At 36.3% G+C, this 22,500-nt stretch overlaps 1 protein-coding gene across 1 annotated transcript in view; it reads right to left on the bottom strand.

The window, feature by feature from the left end:
* Positions 1-16,359, bottom strand: part of LOC115215074 (GTP-binding protein Di-Ras2-like) — a 40,660-nt gene extending 24,301 nt beyond the window's left edge. Inside the window, exons 1-2 of the mRNA XM_029784229.2 lie at positions 16,306-16,359; positions 11,796-11,929 (exon numbers count right to left, since the gene is read on the bottom strand). Coding sequence (XP_029640089.1) covers positions 11,796-11,834 — 39 coding nt within the window. The 5' untranslated portion in view covers positions 11,835-11,929; positions 16,306-16,359. The remainder of the gene's footprint in view (positions 1-11,795; positions 11,930-16,305) is intronic.
* Between the last annotated feature and the right edge of the window lie 6,141 nt (positions 16,360-22,500).

Below are 22,500 nucleotides of genomic sequence, written 5' to 3'. Positions count from 1 at the left end.
ATTATTATTATTATTATTGAGTGAGAGAGCAGTGCATGCCATCAAAGTGACACTGGGGTAAAATATACGAAGCCCAATATACCCATCATGACTACCCATCTGATAAAGGTACACCAGGCACATGCATCACAACCATATGTGCGCGACATGGTAATCTCATATCAAGATAAACAGCACATGACCTTGCAGGTGGGGCCCAGTTAGAATTTTCTTCAGGTTGAGTAGCCCATCCCGCTCAAAAGGTCCCTGAATAAGGGTTGTTTAAGGATGTTGAAAGAACCACCCATGTTTCCAGAGGTGAATTATTCAAACCCCAAAGAATCCCTCTCAACACATGGCTATGATGCTCCCCCACTACTTCTGCTCGTGATCAGAGATGCACATATCGTCAGCCACTAAGGGACATGCTCAACTGGTTAAGGTCAAACAACTGACAAGCAAATCTGTGGTATTGAGCAGAATATTTGCTGTAGCCCATCTTTTATACCAAGACAAAACAATGTACATGATAACACTTCCAATCAGTTAAGATCAGAAGCTATGAGAGCCACTGCCTAGTACTGCATCAGGGCATTTATTATTATTATTATTATTATTATTATTATTATTATTTTTTATTATTATTATTTTTATTATTATATTATTTATTATTATTATTATTATTATTATTATTTATTATTATTATTATTATTTTTATTATTATTATTATTATTATTATTATTTATTATTATTATTATTATTATTATTATATTATTGTTATTATATTATTATTATTATTATTATTTTTATTATTATTATTATTATTATTTTTATTATTATTATTTTATATTATTATTATTATTATTATTATTATTATTATTATTAAGGTGGCGAGCTAGCAGAATTGTCAGTGAAATGCTTAATGGTATTTCACCCGTCGTTATGTTCAGAGTTCAAATTCCACCAAGGATGACTTTGCCTTTCATCCTTTTAGGGTCAATAAATGAAGTAATTGACTATCTCTCCCCCCCAAATTTCAGGCCTTGTGCCTATAATAGAAAGGATTATCATTATGATGATGATGATGATGATGATGATGAGCCAGCAGAAACATTAGCATGCCAGACAAAATGCTTAGGAGTATTTTGTCCCTCACTACATCTTGAGTTGAACACAGAGGGTGGGGTGGGTAATTGACTGCCCCCCCCCCACCTCCTCCAAAATACCAGGTCTTGTGCCTAAGTTAGAAAGAATTATTATTATTATTATTATTGAGTGAGAGAGTAATGCATGCCATCAAAGTGTCACTGGGATAAAATAGATGAAGCCCAGTATACCCATCAAGACTACTCTTCTGATAAGGGTAGACCAGGCACATGTGTCACAACCATATGTGTACAGCATGGTAATCTCATATCAAGATTAACAGTGCATGATCTGGCAGGTGGGGCCCAGTTAGAATTTTATTCAGATCAAGTAGCCCATCAAACTCAAAAGGTCTTTGAATAAGGGTCGTTTAAGGATGTTGAATGAAACACCCATGTTTCCATAGACGAATTGTCTAAACCCCAAAGACTACCTCTCAACACATGACTATGATACTCCCACGCTATTTCTGCTTGTGATCACAGATGCACCTATTGTCAGCTACTAAGGGTTAAGGTCAAACAACTGACAAGCAAATCTGTGAAACTGAGCAGAATATTTGTTGCAGTCCATCTTTTATACTAAGACAAAACAATGTACATAAACACTTCCAATCAGCTAAGCTAAGAAACCATGAGAGCCACTGCCTGGTTATTATTATTATTATTCTATGTTTGACTTTTGCTTTATATTTGTACAAGTTGGCTCCAAGTCTCACCCAGAGACCTCAAGAGACAACAGGTTGGAAGTTCATGTTGTTGTTATGCCTAGTATGCCATACATTTGGGTTTTTTTTTGGTGTTGTACTAGTGAATGTCTAATAAAATAATAATAATAATAATAATAATAATAATAATAATAATAATAATAATAATAATAATAATAATAATAAATAAATAAATAAATAAATAAAATAAAAATTGTTTGTTTTAAACCTTGAGATTACATAGAAAGTATTTTGCGTAGGATATGAGCAGTTACCATGAGCACTATCTTTTGAATTTCTGCCATTTTGGGGCTTCCTGGTATCTGAGTTAGGTAGCAATCATATTATTATTATTATTATTATTATTATTATTATTATTATTATTATTATTAATATTATTACTATTGTTACTACTACTACTACTACTGCTGCTGCTGCTGCTGCTGCTGCTGCTGCTGCTGCTGCTACTACTACTACTACTACTACTACTACTACTATCATTATTATTATTATTAATGCGGTGAGCTGGCAGAATTGTTAACACACCAAATGAAATGCTTAGCGACATTTCATCCATCTTTACATTCTGAGTTCAAATTTCACCAAGGTTGACTTTGCCATTCAGGTTCAATAAATTAAGCACCAGTGAAACACTGGAGTTGATGTAATCAACTAGTCCCCTCCACCAAATTTCTTACCCCCACCCCATAAATTTCAGGCCTTGTACCTATAGTAGAAAGGATTATTATTATTATTATTATTATTATTATTATTATTATTATTATTATTGTCTACACTCTGGGAGTGGTTGGCGTTAGGGAGGGCATCAAGCCGTAGAAACACTGCCAGATCAGACTGGGCCTGACGCAGCCTTCTGGCTTCCCAGACCCCAGTTGAACCGTCCAACCCATGCTAGCATGGAAAACGGACGTTAAACGATGATGATGATGATGATGATGATTATTATTATTATTATTATTATGATGATGATGATGATGATGACGACGACAATGATGACGACGACGACCATCATCATCATCATCATCATCATCATCATCATCATTTTTACTATTATTATTATTATTATTATTATTATTATTATTATTATTATTATTACCATCATCAAGACTGCAAGCTAACAGAATCTTTAGTGTGTTAGACAAAATGCTTATCACCACAGCTAACTTTTATTTTCACCCTTTTGGGGTTGATACCACTCAAGAACTGGGGTCAAAGTAATTGATGTTGCTCCTTCCCTCAAAATTTCAAGCCTTTATGTTAATATTAGAAAGAACTATTATTATCTTCCATCTTCTCTCTCTTATAAAATATATATATATGTATGTTTGTATACGTGCTCAAAAGCATATCTTCATTTCTGTCATGAAACTAATTTATTGTAATCCCTTGATTTAGTTTAAATTTTTAATTGATTTTGTTACATGGCCTTTTATTCTTATTTGCTTTTATTCCCCACCAAATCAAAGACTACAGAAATTTAATAACATTCTCCAATTTTCTAAGGGTTTTCATATTCATATAATAAATTTTTCCTTAATTAATCCTTTTCCTACTACAGACCCTATAACTTATTCTATTCAAACTTAACTTTTTGTTTTAAAATTTATAGATATAAACATAAATGTAGAAATATTAATAGTCATTTTTATTGAAACCTAAATATAAGTTACCTCCCTTATCAACCAATCGCTAATCATTCGTTTTCGATTCAAATCCGTGATTATAATAATAATAATGAAATTATTGTATACAGTGCTCAGGTGCACCACAGCTTGTCAGAAAGTGCGTATAAAGTATATGCAGTAATGTACAAATGTCTGGAAAGCGAACAATGCATGAGTCAGATACATGCTTGTGTGTGTATGGAGGGGAGAAAATCAGGTGTAGTGTTGGCGAATCTCAGGAAGCATGGAAGTTTTAAAGGATGCAGTGCTCCAACAACTAACAACTGATGCCGGCAGTTTGTTCCATGCTTCAGCAACTCTCAGCGTGAAAAAATGTTTCCTAAAGTCATGCCTTGTGAGTGGATTTGGTAGATGGAAACTGAAAGAAGCCTGTTGTATATATGTATATATATATATGTATGTGTGTGTATGTGTTTGTGTGTCCGTGTTTGTCCCCCTAGCATTGCTTGACAACCGATGCTGGTGTGTTTACATCCCCGTCACTTAGCGGTTCGGCAAAAGAGACCGATAGAATAAGTACTGGGCTTACAAAGAATAAGTCCCGGGGTCGATTTGCTCGACTAAGGGTGGTGCTCCAGCATGGCCGCAGTCAAATGACTGAAACGAGTAAAGAGTAAAAGATATATATATATATATATATATATTATATATATATATATATAGATAGATAGATAGATAGATAGATAGATAGATAGATAGATAGATAGATAGATAGATAGATAGATAGATAGATATATACACACACACACACACATTGTGTAAGAACAGGCATGCCTGTGTGTTTAAGAAGCCCACTTTGGAAACATGTGGTTTCAGATTCAGTCCCTCTGTATTGCCCCTTAGGTAAGTGTCTTCTACTAAAATCCTGGGCCAACCAATTCCTTGTGAGTGTATTTGGTAGGTAGAAACTGTGTTGAAGCCTATCATATATTTATGTGTGTTTGTTCCTTCCCTCGTAGTTTGACAACTGGTGCCAATTTGTTTGCATCCCTGAGACTTAACGGTTCAGTAATAGAGACTGATTGAATAAGTATCAAACTTAAAATATAAGTACTAGGATCAATTTTTTGACAAAAATCCTCCAAGATGGTGCCCCAACAAGTCTGCATTTTAAAAAAGCTCCACTGCATCCAGTGACCAAATCTTGTTGGGGAAATATCCAAGCCTCCACAAGGCCGCAGTTCAAAAGTCTCTCTGCATCCAGTGTTCAAATCTTAATATCTAAGGAAAACCTTAGATATTAAGAAGAAAATTATCTTTTAACTGACTCTGTTTCCAGGTCTGTTTTAACCAGAAACAACTGTACCTGCAAAGGATGAAGAGCAAACTGCATCTCCAAGTCATCTTGACTCAACATAAGACTCCAAGACTCCTGGATTTAGCAGTAGCTACCTAAGGTCAAAAATTGGCTGCTGCATCGCAAGAGGAATTTGTTAAAAGTTATGAGACAGCACTAGCAAAAATGAAGCTGCTACCTTGTAAACTGGATTATGGATAGCAAAGAGTAAGAGACTGTAAGAGCACTATTTCCCTTTTGTGGAACTGTTATTCATCTATGCGTGATTTGGTTAGTGTAGCCAACTGCTTTACCTCGCGCATAGATACTGTTGTGATGAGAGTTACAATGCTCCCTTGCTAGAGATAGACTGGTTCGAGTAAAGAATAAATAGTAACAATCCAAGTAAGTTCAAAAGTTCAGAGTTCATTAAGCAAGCCTTAACTTGGATTAATATCTCCTCAGTTCTAGAACCAATGAAGCTATCCAGAAGTGATGAGAAGAGACCAGAGGATCTCACCCTCTGTCCCTGGAGAAGAGGTAGGTGCCTCATCTGGGACACCACAGTCTATGATTCTTTTTCTCCTTCCAACAGTTCGCAGTGAAGTTGGTCTCACAAGGAATATTGATTGGCAGTTCATGAAGAGACTTCTTAGTTTATTACTTTGTTTTTACTGTTGCCTGGTTATCAAATTTACTGTACATAACAAACTATGATACAACATCTGGTGATAAGGGTTTTGAAGATCACATAGGACTTGTAACAATTTGTTTGTGATACAACTTGTTAAATAATAAAAGACCTATTAGCTACCATAGAACAGTTGCAAAAGCAACAGGAGTTGCAGAAGCAACTATTACAGCAACAACAACAATTATTGGAACTACATAGGTGCAGGAGTGGCTATGTGGTAAGTAGCTTGTTTACCAACCACATGGTTCCGGGTTCAGTCCCACTGCGTGGGACCTTGGGCAAGTTTCTATTACTATAGCCTCAGGCCGACCAAAGCCTTGTGAGTGGATTTGGTAGACGGAAACTGAAAGAAGCCCATCGTATATATGTATATATATATGTATGTGTATATGTGTGTGTTTGTGTGTCTGTGTTTGTCCCCCTAGCATTGCTTGACAACTGATGCTGGTGTGTTTATGTCCCCGTCACTTAGTGGTTCGGCAAAAGAGACCGATAGAATAAGTACTGGGCTTACAAAGAATAAGTCCCGGGGTCGAGTTGCTCGATTAAAGGTGGTGCTCCAGTATGGCCGCAGTCAAATGACTGAAACAAGTAAAAGAGAGTAAAGAGTATATTCACAGAAGTCCAAAAATGAATTCAGTTATAAAGTAGCCAGAGGTATGCAGATGTAATAAACCCACAACAATGACAGCAATAAAGTTCCTACTCGAGTTATTTGCTCAATATGGTGTTTCAAACACATTAGTTTCAGATAATGGAACACAATTCACTGGATATGAATTAAGAAATTTCTGCATAGTACATGCTATAAGGCACATCATTACCCTGCCCTACTATCTGAAGTCAAACGTGCAGACAGAAAGATTTGTTGATGCATTCAAAAGAGCTCTAAGAAAAGCCATGAATGAACTAGATAATGATGAGGCACTAACAAAATTTTTGAGAGTTTATAGAATAACGCCAAATCCAAATGCTAATTTAGGAAAGTCACCAGCAGAGTTAATGTTCATGTGTAAAATAAAATTGATCTTTGATAAATAATTGCCAGGAAAAAATACATATAAAGGAAAGACAAAAAATACACTTGAAGGAAGTGCAAAAAATATAACAAAACATTTCAAAGTAGGAGATAAAGTTCATTTTAAAAATTACAAAAATGGTAAAGAAGGTTGGGAGGATGGCTGTGCAATCAAAAGATTAAATAACATGAGGTATTTAATTATAGGACAACATTCGGAACATAAGACACACCTCAACCAGTAAAGATAAGACATACAGAAGAACGAAGGGTAATACCAATGGAAGTCTGCTATGATATGTTTGAAGTGCCAGCACCAACAGATATTGAACCCCATAGAACTAGCTTCAGAAAATGAAAACAGACTGAATATCTAAAAGTAATACCTAAACGAAAAAGATACTAAATTAAACAAAAAAATATGAAAAACAAGAAGCTTAGTACAATGAAAAGAAAAAGTGCTGTGTGCAACAAACAATACTACTTTAAAAGTCAGGTAACAATTAAGATGCAACAGCTAAAAAGAAAAAGGAGAGGTGCTGGAAAGAAAAAAGAAAAATAAAAGAAATTCCACTTTCTCACAGTAGTTGAAATCTCAAAAGGGGAGATGTGATGAGAGTTACAATGCCCCCTTGCAAGAGATAGACTGATCCAAGTAAAGTATAAATAGCAACAATCCAAGGGAATTCAAAAGTTCAGAGTTTGGGGTCAAGCAAAGTTCGTGTTAGTTTGCAGTGAAGTCAGAAGGTGTCAATTGGTTAGTTCACAAGGAATTTTGATTGTTGGTTCGTAAAGAGATTTATTAGTTCATTACTTTGTTTTTACTCTTGTCTGGTTATCTTATTTATTGTATGTAACAAATTGCATCACAACAGATACACACTGCTGCCTGTCATGAGGCATGGGAAAGTTTTTCATCAGTTCCAGTCAGGCCTCCAGGAGAGTAACACGTATTGTCATGTTTCTGTCTGAACTCAACACCATGTGGGAAATATTTAATGGACAAACATTCTATAACTTAATAACTGATTATGAGGCTTTAAGTATTTGCCATGTTCCATATTTTTACATTATGAAGTAACTATAAGTGTTATATTTCTGCATACATCTTTTTTGGATTTGTAAATCTATGACAAGGATCTTAAGCATATCTACTATTCACCTAGGACACTGTTATGCCCTATCCCTGAATGCTGGCAAACAAGTTTCAAATTAATTCTATCACCAATTCCTCTACCAATAAATTATTATTGTTGTGCTGGTGGCACGTAAAAAGCACCATCTGAATCGTGGCCGATGCCAGTGCCGCCTCGACTGGCTTCCATGCCGGTGGCACGTAAAATGCACCAGTCTGACCGTGGCCGTTGCCAGCCTTGCCTGGCACCTGTGCAGGTGGCACGTAAAAAGCACCCACTACACTCAAGGAGTGGTTGGTGTTAGGAAGGGCATCCAGCTGTAGAAACACTGCCAGATCAGACTGGAGCCTGGTGCAGCCTTCTGGCTTCCCAGATCCCCGGTCGAACCGTCCAACCCATGCTAGCATGGAGAATGGACGTTAAACGATGATGATGATGATGTTCTGTCAAGCTTTCTGAACATTGTCTATTATTCACATCCACAAGGAATTATAATCATTGCATTACAAGGTATTCTTTTACTGCTATTTATAAAACCTCAGATGTTATTTTAGTGCCTATGCACTAAAAGATTAACCTTAAAAGAAAAGTGCTGCTAAAGGAGTTGTGCTGTTTGTAGACTATCTCCAAATTGACTAAATAACAATGACAAGATGAATATAGCTGACGAGAGGAGTGTATGAGAAAGTTTAAAGAACAAAAAAGTACATGAAATATTTTTATTTTAAAATGTAAATAAAAAAGAAGAGAACATTTAATTCCTGATTCCTAACATAAGATTGGATATATAAATTTGATAATTAGAGCAGAATAATTATAGGCCCCTCAACTCCACAGGTCTTCATGGTCTGTCTTGCCACATAAATGCTGGTCATTTCATTCATCACACCAAGCTAAACTTAATCATTAAGCAAGCCTTAACTTGGATTAATATCTCCTCAGTTCTGGAACCAGTGAAGCTATCCAGAAGTGATGAGAAGAGACCAGAGGATCTTACCCTCTGTCCCTGGAGAAGAGGTAGGTGCCTCATCTGGGACACCACAGTCTCTGGTTCTTTTTCTCCCTCCAACATCCTGGATGCTGTGGTAAATTGGAGGGTCACTGCTTCCATAACTGAATGGAACAATACCCCGAAGTATCAGGACCTGTCAGTGAACTACCTCTTCCAGCCTGTGGCATTTGAGATGTTTGGAGGGACTGGACTACTAACAGTGAAGTTCTCCTCATCATTAGCAGTTTGCCTTACCTAGCTGTCAGGTGATGACCAGGAGGGTGCTTGGCTTTACCAATGCTTTAGCCTCACCATCGCCTGTGGTCATATCACAAGTATGTTGGCTTGCTGCAGAAGATTCTGTTGAACCTTGTGGTGTGCGACGAATTGAAGCACATGGTGCTTCATTGATGTTTTTTCTTTCTCCTTTTTTTGTTTTTTCTTTTGTAAAATATATTCCTTTTCACTGAATTAACTAAACTATTTTAAATTATGTAAATTTAAGCACAAATGTTTAATTAGTTAATTAAAGCAGAATATATCTGTTTTAGCAGAAATATTCTGATTTATTTATCTAACCTGTTGATACACTGTCAATCTCACTTGGCAACAAAAAGGTTTTTTGGCTTTGTACCAAAAGACCAGATTGTAATGGACATATGTCTGGAATGTAGTGCTACATGTTAATAAGATATGGGGCACTGAATGTAGATGAGGCATGGAGGTTGGAGAGAAATGAATGGAAAATTGTCTGTTAGAAATGTGATGTTAATCTGAGTGGAATGTGAAGCATAAGGGAGCTGAAAAAATTGCTGTATGCTAATGGCATTTGCTGATTCATAAAGGGGAGATGACTGTGTTTGTTTAGATATGTAATGTAAATGGCTGCCAAGCAAGAAAGTATTGGTTGCAATTGGTAGAAGGTAACTATGATGAAGCAAGACTGAAGAAAATGTGGGAAGAAGGAGTCAGATCTTGAGAAACTGGCCATCACAGAAGAACTAACAAATAATTGAGGCAAATGGTATTATGATTTACAAATGATTTGTCCAACTGATGCCTCTGGAGAAAATAAGGTTCTTAAACTGATGATAAGGACTAGGAGGAGGATCAGTAGCTGCAGGGTTCAGGTGCTTGTTGTAGCTTTAAGAGGAATATTTAAAAAAAACACTTCAAGAATTAGGGATTTAGTACTTTAATGAGTATAAAGTATTTATTACTGGGTGTTGATAGATAAATATAGATGTAGAATGTGTGTTAATTATCAGCCTAATAGTTATGATGTTAGTCAAGAACAAACTAATTTAAAACATGAACATTGAAGTCCAGTATGAGTGACTGTTGAATAAATGTTATAATTACAGAAAGATAACAATGTGTTTGTATGTGTTTCTGAGTTAATATACATGAATAGATATAATTGTGCGGCTTCTGTGCCAGTGGCACGTAAAAAGCACCATCCGAACGTGGCCAATGCCAGCACTGCCTTAACTGGCTTCTGTGCTGGTGGCACATAAAAGCACCATCCGAACGTGGCCGATGCCAGACTCCCCTGGCACCTGTGCTGGTGACACGTAAAAAGCACCCACTACACTCACGTAGTGGTTGGCGTTAGGAAGGGCATCCAGCTGTAGAAACTCTGCCAGATCAGACTGGAGCCTGGTGCAGCCTCCTGGCTTCCCAGACCCCGGTCGAACTGTCCAACCCGTGCGAGCATGGAAAACGGATGTTAAACGATGATGATGATGACGATTACCCCATATATAACTAATATTATATAGCTAGTATGTTAGCCCAGAGACTGTGAAAGATGAGGTTGTATGTTTGCACATAGAATGTTCATTACCATCTCTAACTGTGTGTGTGTGAGAGTGAAAGTGAAAATATGAGAGGCAAGTGTGAGAGAATCATCTTTCACAGTATTGCATTTGAACATAAAACCCTACAATATTTTGAAAATCTCTTTAAAAAACATAATCCAAGGACTGAAAGAACTGAGCAGATATCCAAAAAGGTAGCCATTCCATTGGCTGAAAAATGGTAGTGTTAGTTATGTCCCTCTATGTACCAGTAAAGTACTTTGATTGGTAGAAATCCAATGCTTGTAATTGATGGAAATAATAGTCAGTCAGGTGAGTTGACTTTTCAAAAATTTTCTTGATCTTTTGTGTACAACATGGTCCACTGATTAGTTGTAAATGGTGACTAGTCTTAATATCCTATATAATAAAAAACATTTAAGAAATTGGGTGGATAGCTTTTCTCTACATCCTGAACAACCATCTGGTTTGTAGTTTACTGCTAATCACTGGTATTGCACAGTAAGCGAAACAGTTGATTCTTAGCAGCCCAGAAAGATAACGTCTGTAAAACATTAAACAACAACAGCAGCAACAACAACAATCTAATGTTGAGTAGTGTTTGGTTGCATTGTAATGTTCAACATTGTAATGTATGATCAAAATAAAAGTTGTTTGGTACCAGTTTAGTAAGACCAGTCTCCAATTGATCTTTCATCACTATTGGTCATCATTGATTATTCTTGACCATTCTTAATCACCACTACTCATCTTTAATCACTACTCTTTTACTCTTTTACTTGTTTCAGTCATTTGACTGCGGCCATGCTGGAGCACCGCCTTTAGTCGAGCAAATCGACCCCGGGACTTATTCTTTGGAAGCCCAGTACTTATTCTATCGGTCTCTCTTACCGAACTGCTAAGTGATGGGGACATAAACACACCAGCATCGGTTGTAAAGCAATGCTAGGGGGACAAACACAGACACACAAACACACACACACATATATATATATATACATATATACGACGGGCTTTTTTCAGTTTCCGTCTACCAAATCCACTCACAAGGCATTGGTTGGCCCGGGGCTATAGCAGAAGACACTTGCCCAAGATGCCATGCAGTGGGACTGAAACCGGAACCATGTGGCTGGTAAGCAAGCTACTTACCACACAACTACTCCAGGAATCCTTAATCATCATTACTCAACTAAATCACTCACATTACCCTTAATTGTCGTTGTTTCTGAACACGAAATCTCAGGTAAATAGCACAACCATGTAAGAAATCAGTTTGATACCTAATTAAAGAATTAAAATGTCAAATTAGAGAATGATATTTACCTTATCCTTCTGTGGTATATGCATTCCAAGCTTATTCATTTTCCAGCTTTTTTATGATTTCTCAATAAATCTGAAGACGTCTTACAGTGATCGGTTGATAAAACAAGTGAACACTTAATTCTCTCCACCAAAAACTGAAAGAAATAAACAAAAATAATAATTAATATAGCCATCATTCACTGATTAATTCTGAAAGAGATTTCATATAATTAGTCTTGCTCTGAAGAAATTTGGTAGTTTAAAACCCCTAAGAGAATTTTTGAGCTTAAGAACCAAGATCTTGAGTGGTTGAACCTCATTCAACTTCTGTCTTCATACTCTCTCCTCAGGCTGTCTCTTGGATAAATTATGATAAATCATCATGTTGCATCGATATAGAAATAAGTGTAGAACAGCCATCTTATTAGACTCAAATGAATTGATAATTCCTTTGATGATAATTTTTCAGAGTACTAAATTGATTTTTAGAAATGAATTCTTTTAAAATATTTTTATCTACACAATGCTTTGATCAGTTTGATCTCTGATTTTAACCAGCTATCTTATTCCTAGTTGTATACAAAGTTCCACATTAGATTTGAACTTGGAACCTTTATTTCTGGAGTAAGGGTGATAATTCTGTTATGAATTATGCTTTTAAGAAGAAACTACTCTTAGATCAAACTGATCAAAATGTGGTGCAAGTGTAAATATTAAAGTGTTTTTTTTTTTTAGCAAAAATGAGATTAATAGTTAGAGGACGTAAAAGAAAGTGACATAAACACAACATTGGTTGACTAGTGTACACATAAACACATACACAGACATAGGTAGGTATATAAATGAATGAAAACAGAACCCAACACATGTTGTTGGGGTTAAAAGTGTTTATTAACAAGTTGATTCAGCCCCACATTACTCAACTAGTTGCCTATCCTATTTCCTGATGAGTTTAGTCTGTCTAGTTAACATATTCACCTAATAGGTAGGTAATCAGATGACTGATCTTAATGTTGCAAATGTTTACATCATGTGTGTCACAGAGCTTCAGAAGCCTTGATCTCCCATCTCATTCTTTATACCATATTCATAGGCCTATACCTATACTGGAGTAGCCATCATGGTGTTACCATACCTATGTGTCACCAGCTGTGACACCGATGTCACTGTCAATCATTACTGAGCTGTTCTGTTTCAATGGAAAGGTGCCATTTCCAATTTGTAGAAGTTGATGAAAGAATTCCTCAGCTAAGGGGTTGTTGTAGAGATGAGTTCGCATATAGTTGCTTAATGAAAGCTGATGAACAAACCTCTACAAAGGTGACAACTTCAGACATACATAGATGCCATCAGCTCACATACCCCGTGGTATGACTGGTAACATTTGACAGAAATCCCCTGCAAGGACAACAGTTAAGCACTCCATAATGACAGTATTGTTTCTAATATCTCTTAGTGATCTATCTAGGGTTTCTAGTTCACCACAGTGTACCACCGTGCATTCATCCCAGACAAGAAATGTAGTTTAGAACAGAACTTCAACCATCGGTGATCGTTTAGAAATATTACACATTTGGACATCGCTGAAGTGAGATTTCTTGAGCACAAATTGAGACAGTTTTCTTTGTGGCCCTTTTTTGGGGAGATAAATGAGAATATCTTTGTTTTGGTGATATGGCTGAAAAGAGCGAACGATTAAGGAACATATAAGATGGAGACATAGCAATTTGAAGTTGTGCACTGTATAATTTGATTTTTTAGTAACGAATGAAAAGATGTGGAAAAGGCATATGTCAATTTGTATACTGTTATTATGAGAAGAAGAGGTAAAGTGTGAATGATTTGGTTATGCTCTGTGTTGATAAGCATAATGCATTCTGTTAGCTGATATATAGAGGAGTGGATCACTGGCGTAATGGAAATTATTGTTTGTCCAGAAGTGAAGTGTGGAGTACAATTTGCATGAAAGTTATTTACGTTCTTAAGAAGGATCACAAACTATGTACTGTTTCATGAAATAAAAAGGGGTTAATATGATTTTGCCCAGAAATCATGTTTTCAAAATTATAATTTCCCCACTCCCCACTAAAATTTCCAAATTTTTAACTTTTTCGAATTTTGTTTTTTATTATGCACATGGAAAAATAAGCGATCACAAATGTGGGAAATATAATTTGTTTTTGAAAATTTAATTTTTCCCCCTCCTCGGCCACCCATCAGCTACCTGCTTTTGGATGAAAGGCAAATCTCCTGTATGGAAAACATAGAAATGTGAATAAATTGAGGAAAGAAATAAGTAGCGGGGAGGATATGCAAATGTCATCACAGACATGCTAGAAACAACAGGATTTCTGAGATAACTTCCTTGTAAGTTTAAATGGAAGATCAGGTTTTGAAATACGCTCATCACAAACAGGAATGACAGAATAGGAAAAGGTAATTTCCATAGGATTTGAGCTGTAATTTAGGTCACACCAAGGAATAACATAATTCATACAGAATTTTAACTATGTGTGTGTGTGTGTGTCAAAGGAAATTATTTTGCATACCTTTCTTAATTCCAAAAGAAGGAAATGTAGTAAAGTTGTAATATGTTAACAGCAGAAGGTCTCCATATATTATAATGAGAAATTGAAAGAGAAAGATAGAGCCTAATTCTATGAACGCTTGAAACATGAGACAAAAGTGAAAATGACCTTAAAATTGTGCGACATGACCTCGTTTCTGAGGTTTTAGCACCCCCTTCTGTCCCACTTCCCCCTCTCTTTGTGCTGCTTTCTTTTACCTTCATCTATAGGACATACAGTATCAATTTTGTGCTGGCTTTCCTTCACTTTCAGCTATAGAACCTACATAGGATATGAAACATCAGCATCTGTCTCACACCCGCTACCCATCTTTCAACTTCTATAGAAACTTGTTTTCTGTTTCTGTTTCTTTCTCTTGTCTCTCTGTCTTTTTCTCATTCTGAATTTCACTCAGTCATTCTGTAAAAATTAATTTCTTTATGATTTGAGGAGAGTAGAAATTTAAAGAAAAGAGAAAGTGAAAAGGAGAGAAAGAGAGAGCAGAAAGTGAAGGAAATGAGAAAGAGAAAGATGTATGTACATGTATATGAAATGGACGTGTGTGTGTGTGTGTGTGCGTGCGAGAGAGAGAGAGAGAGGGGGAGTGAGTGAAGGTGTGTGTCATAATGATGGATGTCTTCTAAGGCACACACTCATAGAGAAAATGTGACCTCATTGCCGTCATCGTTGTATAAAATGTTTACAATAGTTGAGTTATGGAAAAGGTTATAATTTTAAATTTTTGTAACGGAAATATGTCAATGAAAATAAAGTTTAAATGGTAGTGGAAATAGTACTGAATCTTTTGATACCCCATACATCAAAATCAGCAGCTTGGTTTTGGAATGCATAAGGAACACACACACATACTCATACAAACTCTCTTTTATAGATATAAGCATATATATATACACACACACACACATACACACACACACACATATATATATATATATAGGTCTGTATATATATAGGTGTGAATGTGTATGTATGTAGACATTGTGAATGCAGGAGGTTTATGTCTATATATTGTGAGAATATGGTTGCGTGTATTTTTTATCTTTTTTCTTTTTCTACCTATTAGAGTAACTTCCCTTTTATTCAACGGATTTTCATAGCAACTGTTACCACTAATAGCCAACGAGAATGCATCGTAGCTCTTTGCTCCAACATTTGAAACTCTGAGTACTATAATGACAACTTTTTACTGTTTATTCTAAATTATAACATATATATATATATATATAGTAAATCCCCCCAAAAAACAAAGAATAAACACAACAAGAAAAAAACAACAACATGAGGACATGGAACATACAAAGTATTAATAAATGCTCAGGGAAAAGAAAGAAAGATAGCTTTTACGTTTCAAGCAAAGCTCTTTGTCAGAAACAGGAGATAGAGGAAAGTCCAAGAGAAAAGGAAGATGGAGGAAAAAAATCGTCAACGATCCAAATGTGGTTACATTTCGAAATGACGAGAAGGGAATGGGTAAAGAAAAAGTTCTTTCTAAGACAGGAGAATGTAAGAGAAAGAGGTATCTGTGTGTATGTGAGGGTATGTGCGTGCATGCAAGTCTGTGTGTGTGTGGTGTTTGGGAGGTGTTGGCTGTTTATATGTGTATGTGTGAGTGACATATATATATATATATGGCGCAGGAGTGGCTGTGTGGTAAGTACCTTGTTTACCAACCACATGGTTCCGGGTTCAGTCCCACTGCATGGCACCTTAGGCAAGTGTCTTCTACTATAGCCTCGGGCTGAGCAAAGTCTTGTGAGTGGATTTGGTAGACGGAAACTGAAAGAAGCCTGTCGTATATATGTATATATATATATATGCGTGTGTGTGTTTGTGTGTCTGTGTTTGTCCCCCTAGCATTGCTTGACAACCGATGCTGGTGTGTTTATGTCACCGTTACTTAGCAGTTCGGCAAAAGAGACCGATAGAATAAGTACTGGGCTTACAAAAGAATAAGTCCCGGGGTCGAGTTGCTCGATTAAAGGCGGTGCTCCAGCATGGCTGCAGTCAAATGACTGAAACAAGTAAAAGAGTAAAAGAGTATATATATATATAATTTCATATCCTATCTGTTTGTATATCTCCTAATTTCTCTGGCTCTCTCTCCTATGAAATATACCTTGTATTGTGGTGGTAGTAGTAGAGTAGTAGAGATAGCAACCACTAAAACACCTCTACTTCAACCAACAACAACAAGAAGAGTAGCAGCAACAGTTATCAACAGTTTTATCAAATAGCGGTAGGTGGTTATCTCACTCGAGATAAATAACACCTATAATAGAATGAAGTATTGTTTTTACTGCATGACATTTCAAACGCTAGTAAGCAAGCTGACACTATAAGCTGTGATCATTTGCAATAGCACACTGCTAATGAGCCTCTTAAGATAACATACCTTAATTACCTCTTAACTCTATATCTTAACATTTCAATTAAGAATATCAAAGACATTTTCTTTTTCATTTAACAGATGTGGTAAGGAGACTTCAGAAGATCTTGACATTTTAACATTTTAGCTTTACTGTTATTATTAAAATTTCTGTATAGTTTTTGTGTGTATTAGTATTTATGTGTATATATGTATGTATGTATGTATTTATGTGTGTGTTACTGAACAAAAATTTCAGTAACTGTTGAAAAACCAATTACAGCAGTGACTTAATCAATTCCTAGCGATATCTGAAGAAGGAATTTTTGTATTCCAAAATATTATTATTACATTAGACTAAGGATAATTAAATTATAACAGTTATTATAATCCACTCTGCATTGTTGTGCCATTCAAGACATGTCATATTTTACAAACAATACACAATGCTTCAAGCGAAGTACAATACTCTCCTACATATATATGGTACTTAAGTTAGATGCACCAGAATTTTGTATGGTGTTATCCATATAAATCCATGGGGTGATTATAATCAAAATAAGCAACAAGAATATCTCCGGTAATTTGGTACGATCGTTTCACGCTACATCATTTTATTAAATATTGTAAGTATTACAACAGTTTTAAAATGTTGAGCAATCATCAGCCATTTACAGAGGTTTTCCGGAAAATTACCGGAGATATTCTTGTTGCTTATTTTGATTATATATATATATATATATATATCATCATCATCATCATCATCATCATCGTTTATATATATATATATATATATAAATCAAAATCAAATCAAATCAAATCAAATCAAATCAAAACAAATCAAAATAGATGAACATTAATGGAATTTGTATCTTTGTGGTACCAGTGCCGGTGGCACACAAGAAAACCATCTGAACGTGGCCGTAGCCAGTACCGCATCGACTGGCCTCCGTGCTGTGGGCACGTAACAAACACCATCCGATCGTGGCCATTCGCCAGCCTCATCTGGCACCTATGTCGGTGGCACATAAAAACACCATCCGAAGACCCGGCAAGACTAGTCAGGCCATAACCCGTGGCCCCTACCTGGGACGTAGTCAGTCCACCTGTGCTTACCTTCCTTCTTGTGACACTTGTGAAGACCTGTTGAGGCAAGTGAAAATCAAAACAAATCAAAATAGATGAACATCAATGGAATTTGTATCTTTGTGGTACCAGTGCCAGTGGCACGTGGCACACAAGAAAACCATCCGAACGTGGCCGTAGCCAGTACCAACTGGCCTCCGTGCTGTGGGCACGTAACAAACAACATTCAATCGTGGCCGTTTGCCAGCCTCATCTGGCACCTGTGTCAGTGGCACATAAAAACACCATCCGAGCGTGGCCGTCTGCCAGCGTCTGGCACCTGTGTCGGTGGCACATAAAAAATACCATCCGAGCGTGGCCGTTTGTCAGCCTCGTCTGGCACCTGTGTCGGTGGCACATAAAATCACCCACTACACTCTCGGAGTGGTTGGCGTTAGGAAGGGCATCCAGCTGTAGAAACACTGCCAGATCTGACAGGACTGGTGCAGCCTTCGGGCTCCCCAGACCCCAGTTGAACCGTCCAACCCATGCTAGCATGGAAAGCGGACGTTAAATGATGATGATGATGATGATGATGATATATATATATATTTGTATATAAATAAAAGAGGCAGGCACCAGGTTGCTTAGCCACATACCGAAAAATTAGAAATAGCAGTCAAAGACTGTTTATTTCTATTTTCTACAAATGAGACTCCACATACGACATATCCCTGTAATTCACATATGCAAAACAGAAGGAAGAAATAACGAAAGCAAAGTCTAAAGGTTATTTACAAACGTGTTTCTAAATTAGGAATATAAACTCCATATCTTTCATCAGCGTAACTCTCCACTCAAATAGATTTTTCAAATGCTACATACCTCTACCCCCTGAGCTGGCGTCGTTGGAATAGTGGAAGAAAGCAAGCATAGGCCAAATCTATATAGATGATTGAATCCGCATTTTCCCTCCAAAATTTTACCATGCGTATTACAAAAATAGTTCTTTAGAGATAGAATCCCTTGTCATAAGGGATTGAAAATTTCAATTAGTAATATAATAAGAGTAAATAATAATGCCGAAATCTACCTGTAAATAATTCTTGTTTTTTTTTAAAAACCATTAAAACTATTATTTACTCTTATATATATATATATATATATATATATGTATGTATGTGTGTGGGTGTACGTATGTATGTATGTATGTATGTATGTATGTATGTATGTATGTATGTATGTATGTATGCATGTATGTATGTATATATATGTGTATATACATATATATATGTATATATGTATATATATGTACGTATATGTATATATATATGCATATGTATGTATATATATATATGTGTGTGTATGTGTATGTATGTGTATATATATATATGTGTGTCTGTATGTATATACATGCATGCACACACATATATATATACATATATTTGCATATATATATATACATATATTTGCAGTTACACGGGTGATTGTCATCAGTGTGAACGTTATGCATCATTGGGGCCTGTGGTTGTGTTCCCAAGACCTATTGCAATAACAGCAGTCTTTTGACTTTATGGTATGGTCTAACTTGATAAAAATGTACTAATTATTGAATTGAATTGTCAGTGCCTTGGGAAGGTAATGTGGAGTGGGTACATGAAAAGAAGAGCCTAAGCTATGTACAATTTCAGGAATCATGTCAGGCATGAGAATGGCAGTGTATGGTGCTTTCATTAGAGGTGAGATGTCCTGAGTATGTGACTAAACTTATGTTCTACTTAACTGACATTGGTTTTAGGAAGGACATCAAAGATATCTTTATATATAAAAGTCAAGTTGTGTGTCTGTCTCCTACGATTTAGATTCCTAACTACTCCCACATTTTGCGGTGCAGTTTAACCAAAACCGGGTATCTTATAGTCGTGATTCATATTGAGCCCTTCTCGGTATTAGCATACGTCTACGATGAGTCTACAATTTAAAAAAAAAATTACCATCATTTTTTTCCATTTTAATGCATTTTTTTCGCTATTATATAAGGGAAGTAACTCTCTAAAAATGTTTACGATGAGTCAACGATTTAAAAAAAATTTACCATCATTTTTTTCCATTTTTAATGCATTTTTTTGCTATAACTCTCTAAAAATGCTTATATAGTTATTTCCCTTACAAACCCGAGCAATGCCAGGCGATACTGCTAGTTATACATAAGCTAAGAAAGGGAGATGGAGTAGGTGTCACATCATAGATTTAGCTGACTTATGCGAGACAAAAGCAAAGCAAATCTCCAGAATGAAGTAAAACCAAATAGTTGTTGCTTAAAGTGGTTACAGATGCTCCTGGTTTAGGATAGTGGATTACAGTGTGTGCCCCCAAAATTTGAATATACCCTGATGCCATCAATGTTGCTTGGCACTACTAGAAGGAGTGTTACTGCTAGATGATGCCAAAATCATTGTGATTTTTAGATGCTTGCCATTATAGGACTGTTGTTTATTTTGGTTCCTTCTGTGTGTGTGTGTGTGTGTGAAATCTTTATATATAAAAGAGAGGTTGTATGCTGTCTGTCTCCTACGATTTAGATTCCTAACTACTCCCACATTTTGCGGTGCAGTTTAACCAAAACCGGGTACCTTATAGTCGTGATTCATATCAAGCCCTTCTGGGTATTAGCGCTGTCTACGATGAGTCTACGATTTAAAAAAAAATTTACCATCATTTTTTTCCATTTTAATGCATTTTTTTCGCTATTATATAAGGGGAGTAACTCTCTAAAAATGTCTACGATGAGTCAACGATTTAAAAAAAAATTTACCATCATTTTTTTTTCCATTTTTAATGCATTTTTTGGCTATATTTTGGCTATAACTCTCTAAAAATGCTTATATAGTTATTTCCCTTACAAACCCGAGCAACGCCGGGCAATACTGCTAGTTATACATAAAAACATTTTCCCATTAACCTGAAGGATTATTCGATATTTTTCACTTGAGTACATGTTTAAACTTCTACAAGAAGAGGGGTGGTAGTGAATTCGAAGTTTTAACCTGCTAGCTTTCATCCTGTTGATCAAAAATATCATCAACAGCAAATATGATGTTATCATCACTGTAGTACTGGTTCCCAGGCAAGTGTTTTTTTTTTTTTTTGTGCTCGGGAACAGATGATAATAAGATGGGGCCAAATCAGGAGAATAGGAAGAGTGATTGACCACACACAAAACTACACCTACACACATTGAAACCAAGCAACCATTGAAACTAAGGACTTGAGTGATGGAGCATTGTCCTAATGAAACAAGACACCTTTCATCAGTTTTCATGGGTGTTTAATCTTGATAGACTTTTGTAACTACCTCAGCAAGATGGCATAGTACTATCTATTGATGGTGTGGCTATTTTTGAAGATAGTAAATAAACACAATGCATGTTGCATCCTAAAATACTGAGGCCATCACCGTCCCTGCAGATGAAATGATCTTGGCATTCTTTGGAGCAGGTAAGGAAGGATGTTTCCACTGCATGGATTGTCTCTTTGTCTCTGGATCAAAGTGATGGACACAGTACTCATCCTAGGTTAGGAAATATTCAAGGAAATTTGCTGGATCTGTAACAAGCAAAGTCAGATTTTCCTCTGGTGTGATCAGCCTGGTGCACTTTTGATCAGGTTTCAGAAGACGTGGCACCCATCAAGCAGAAGCCTATGTCATGCCACGTTCATTGTACAGAATATTCTCAAATCTTTTACAAGATAAGCTAATAGCTTTGGCTGCTTGATTTGTAATCAATTGTCTATCATCCATCACCATATGGTGAAATGATCTATGTTCTCCTTAGTGGTCTCATTTGCAGGATGTCCAGACCTTGGGTCATTTCAAGTCTCTTCTTCCCCCTCCTAAATTCAGCTGCCCACTTTGGTACTGTTGATAAAACTGGAGTGTCTTCCCAAATGTAGCAAGAATGTAAGCATGAATGTCATTGGCGGTTAAACACTTGTTCTGCAGATACTTGATAACTGAGGAAAACATTGCTGGATTTCCTTCTTACACAAATATGTGTGCGTTACACATATTCATGACATCACATGATTCACAGAAACAAATATATATATATGCACAAACTCATGAATTTACAACCCCATGAACCAAGTTTGGCATCAAAATCTGTGAAACTCCACAATTATGTGTGCATACTCATACATGAACAGAGGTAGATAAGGCCTCAAGAGTGAAGAGGTGGGCTTGGAAAGACTGGAGAAATGGAGGTAGCAAAGAGCTATATCAGGTAGCCAAGAGGGAAGCTAGGTGACAGGTTTCTCTAGAAAGGAAGAGGTTTACCAATGTCTTACAGTGTGAAGATCAGAGTCTTGAGGTGTTCTGGATCACTAGACAGTGTGTCAGAGACAATCAAAATGTGTGGGAGAGAATTGTGTATGGATGGATAATGGTATGCTTGCACTTAGAGACTCTGAAAAGAAAAGAGGCGTGAAAGTGCTATTATGAAAGGCTATTAAACGTAGAAAATGAAAGGGAGTAAGAGAGTCTCCCCTATTAGAACCCAATAGAGAGATCAGCTATTTGAGTTGACAGCAGTGTGATAAATAAGGCAATTAAGCATATGAAGACAGGGAAATCCCCTGGTCCATTGAGAGTTACCACTAAAGTGCCTAAAATATCTGGCAGAGTAGGATATGGTCTAGTTACCCATAC

Source organism: Octopus sinensis, linkage group LG8 (assembly GCF_006345805.1).
Source record: "Octopus sinensis linkage group LG8, ASM634580v1, whole genome shotgun sequence".
Classification (NCBI taxonomy): domain Eukaryota; kingdom Metazoa; phylum Mollusca; class Cephalopoda; order Octopoda; family Octopodidae; genus Octopus; species Octopus sinensis.
This window is presented reverse-complemented; position numbering and strand designations above follow the sequence as displayed.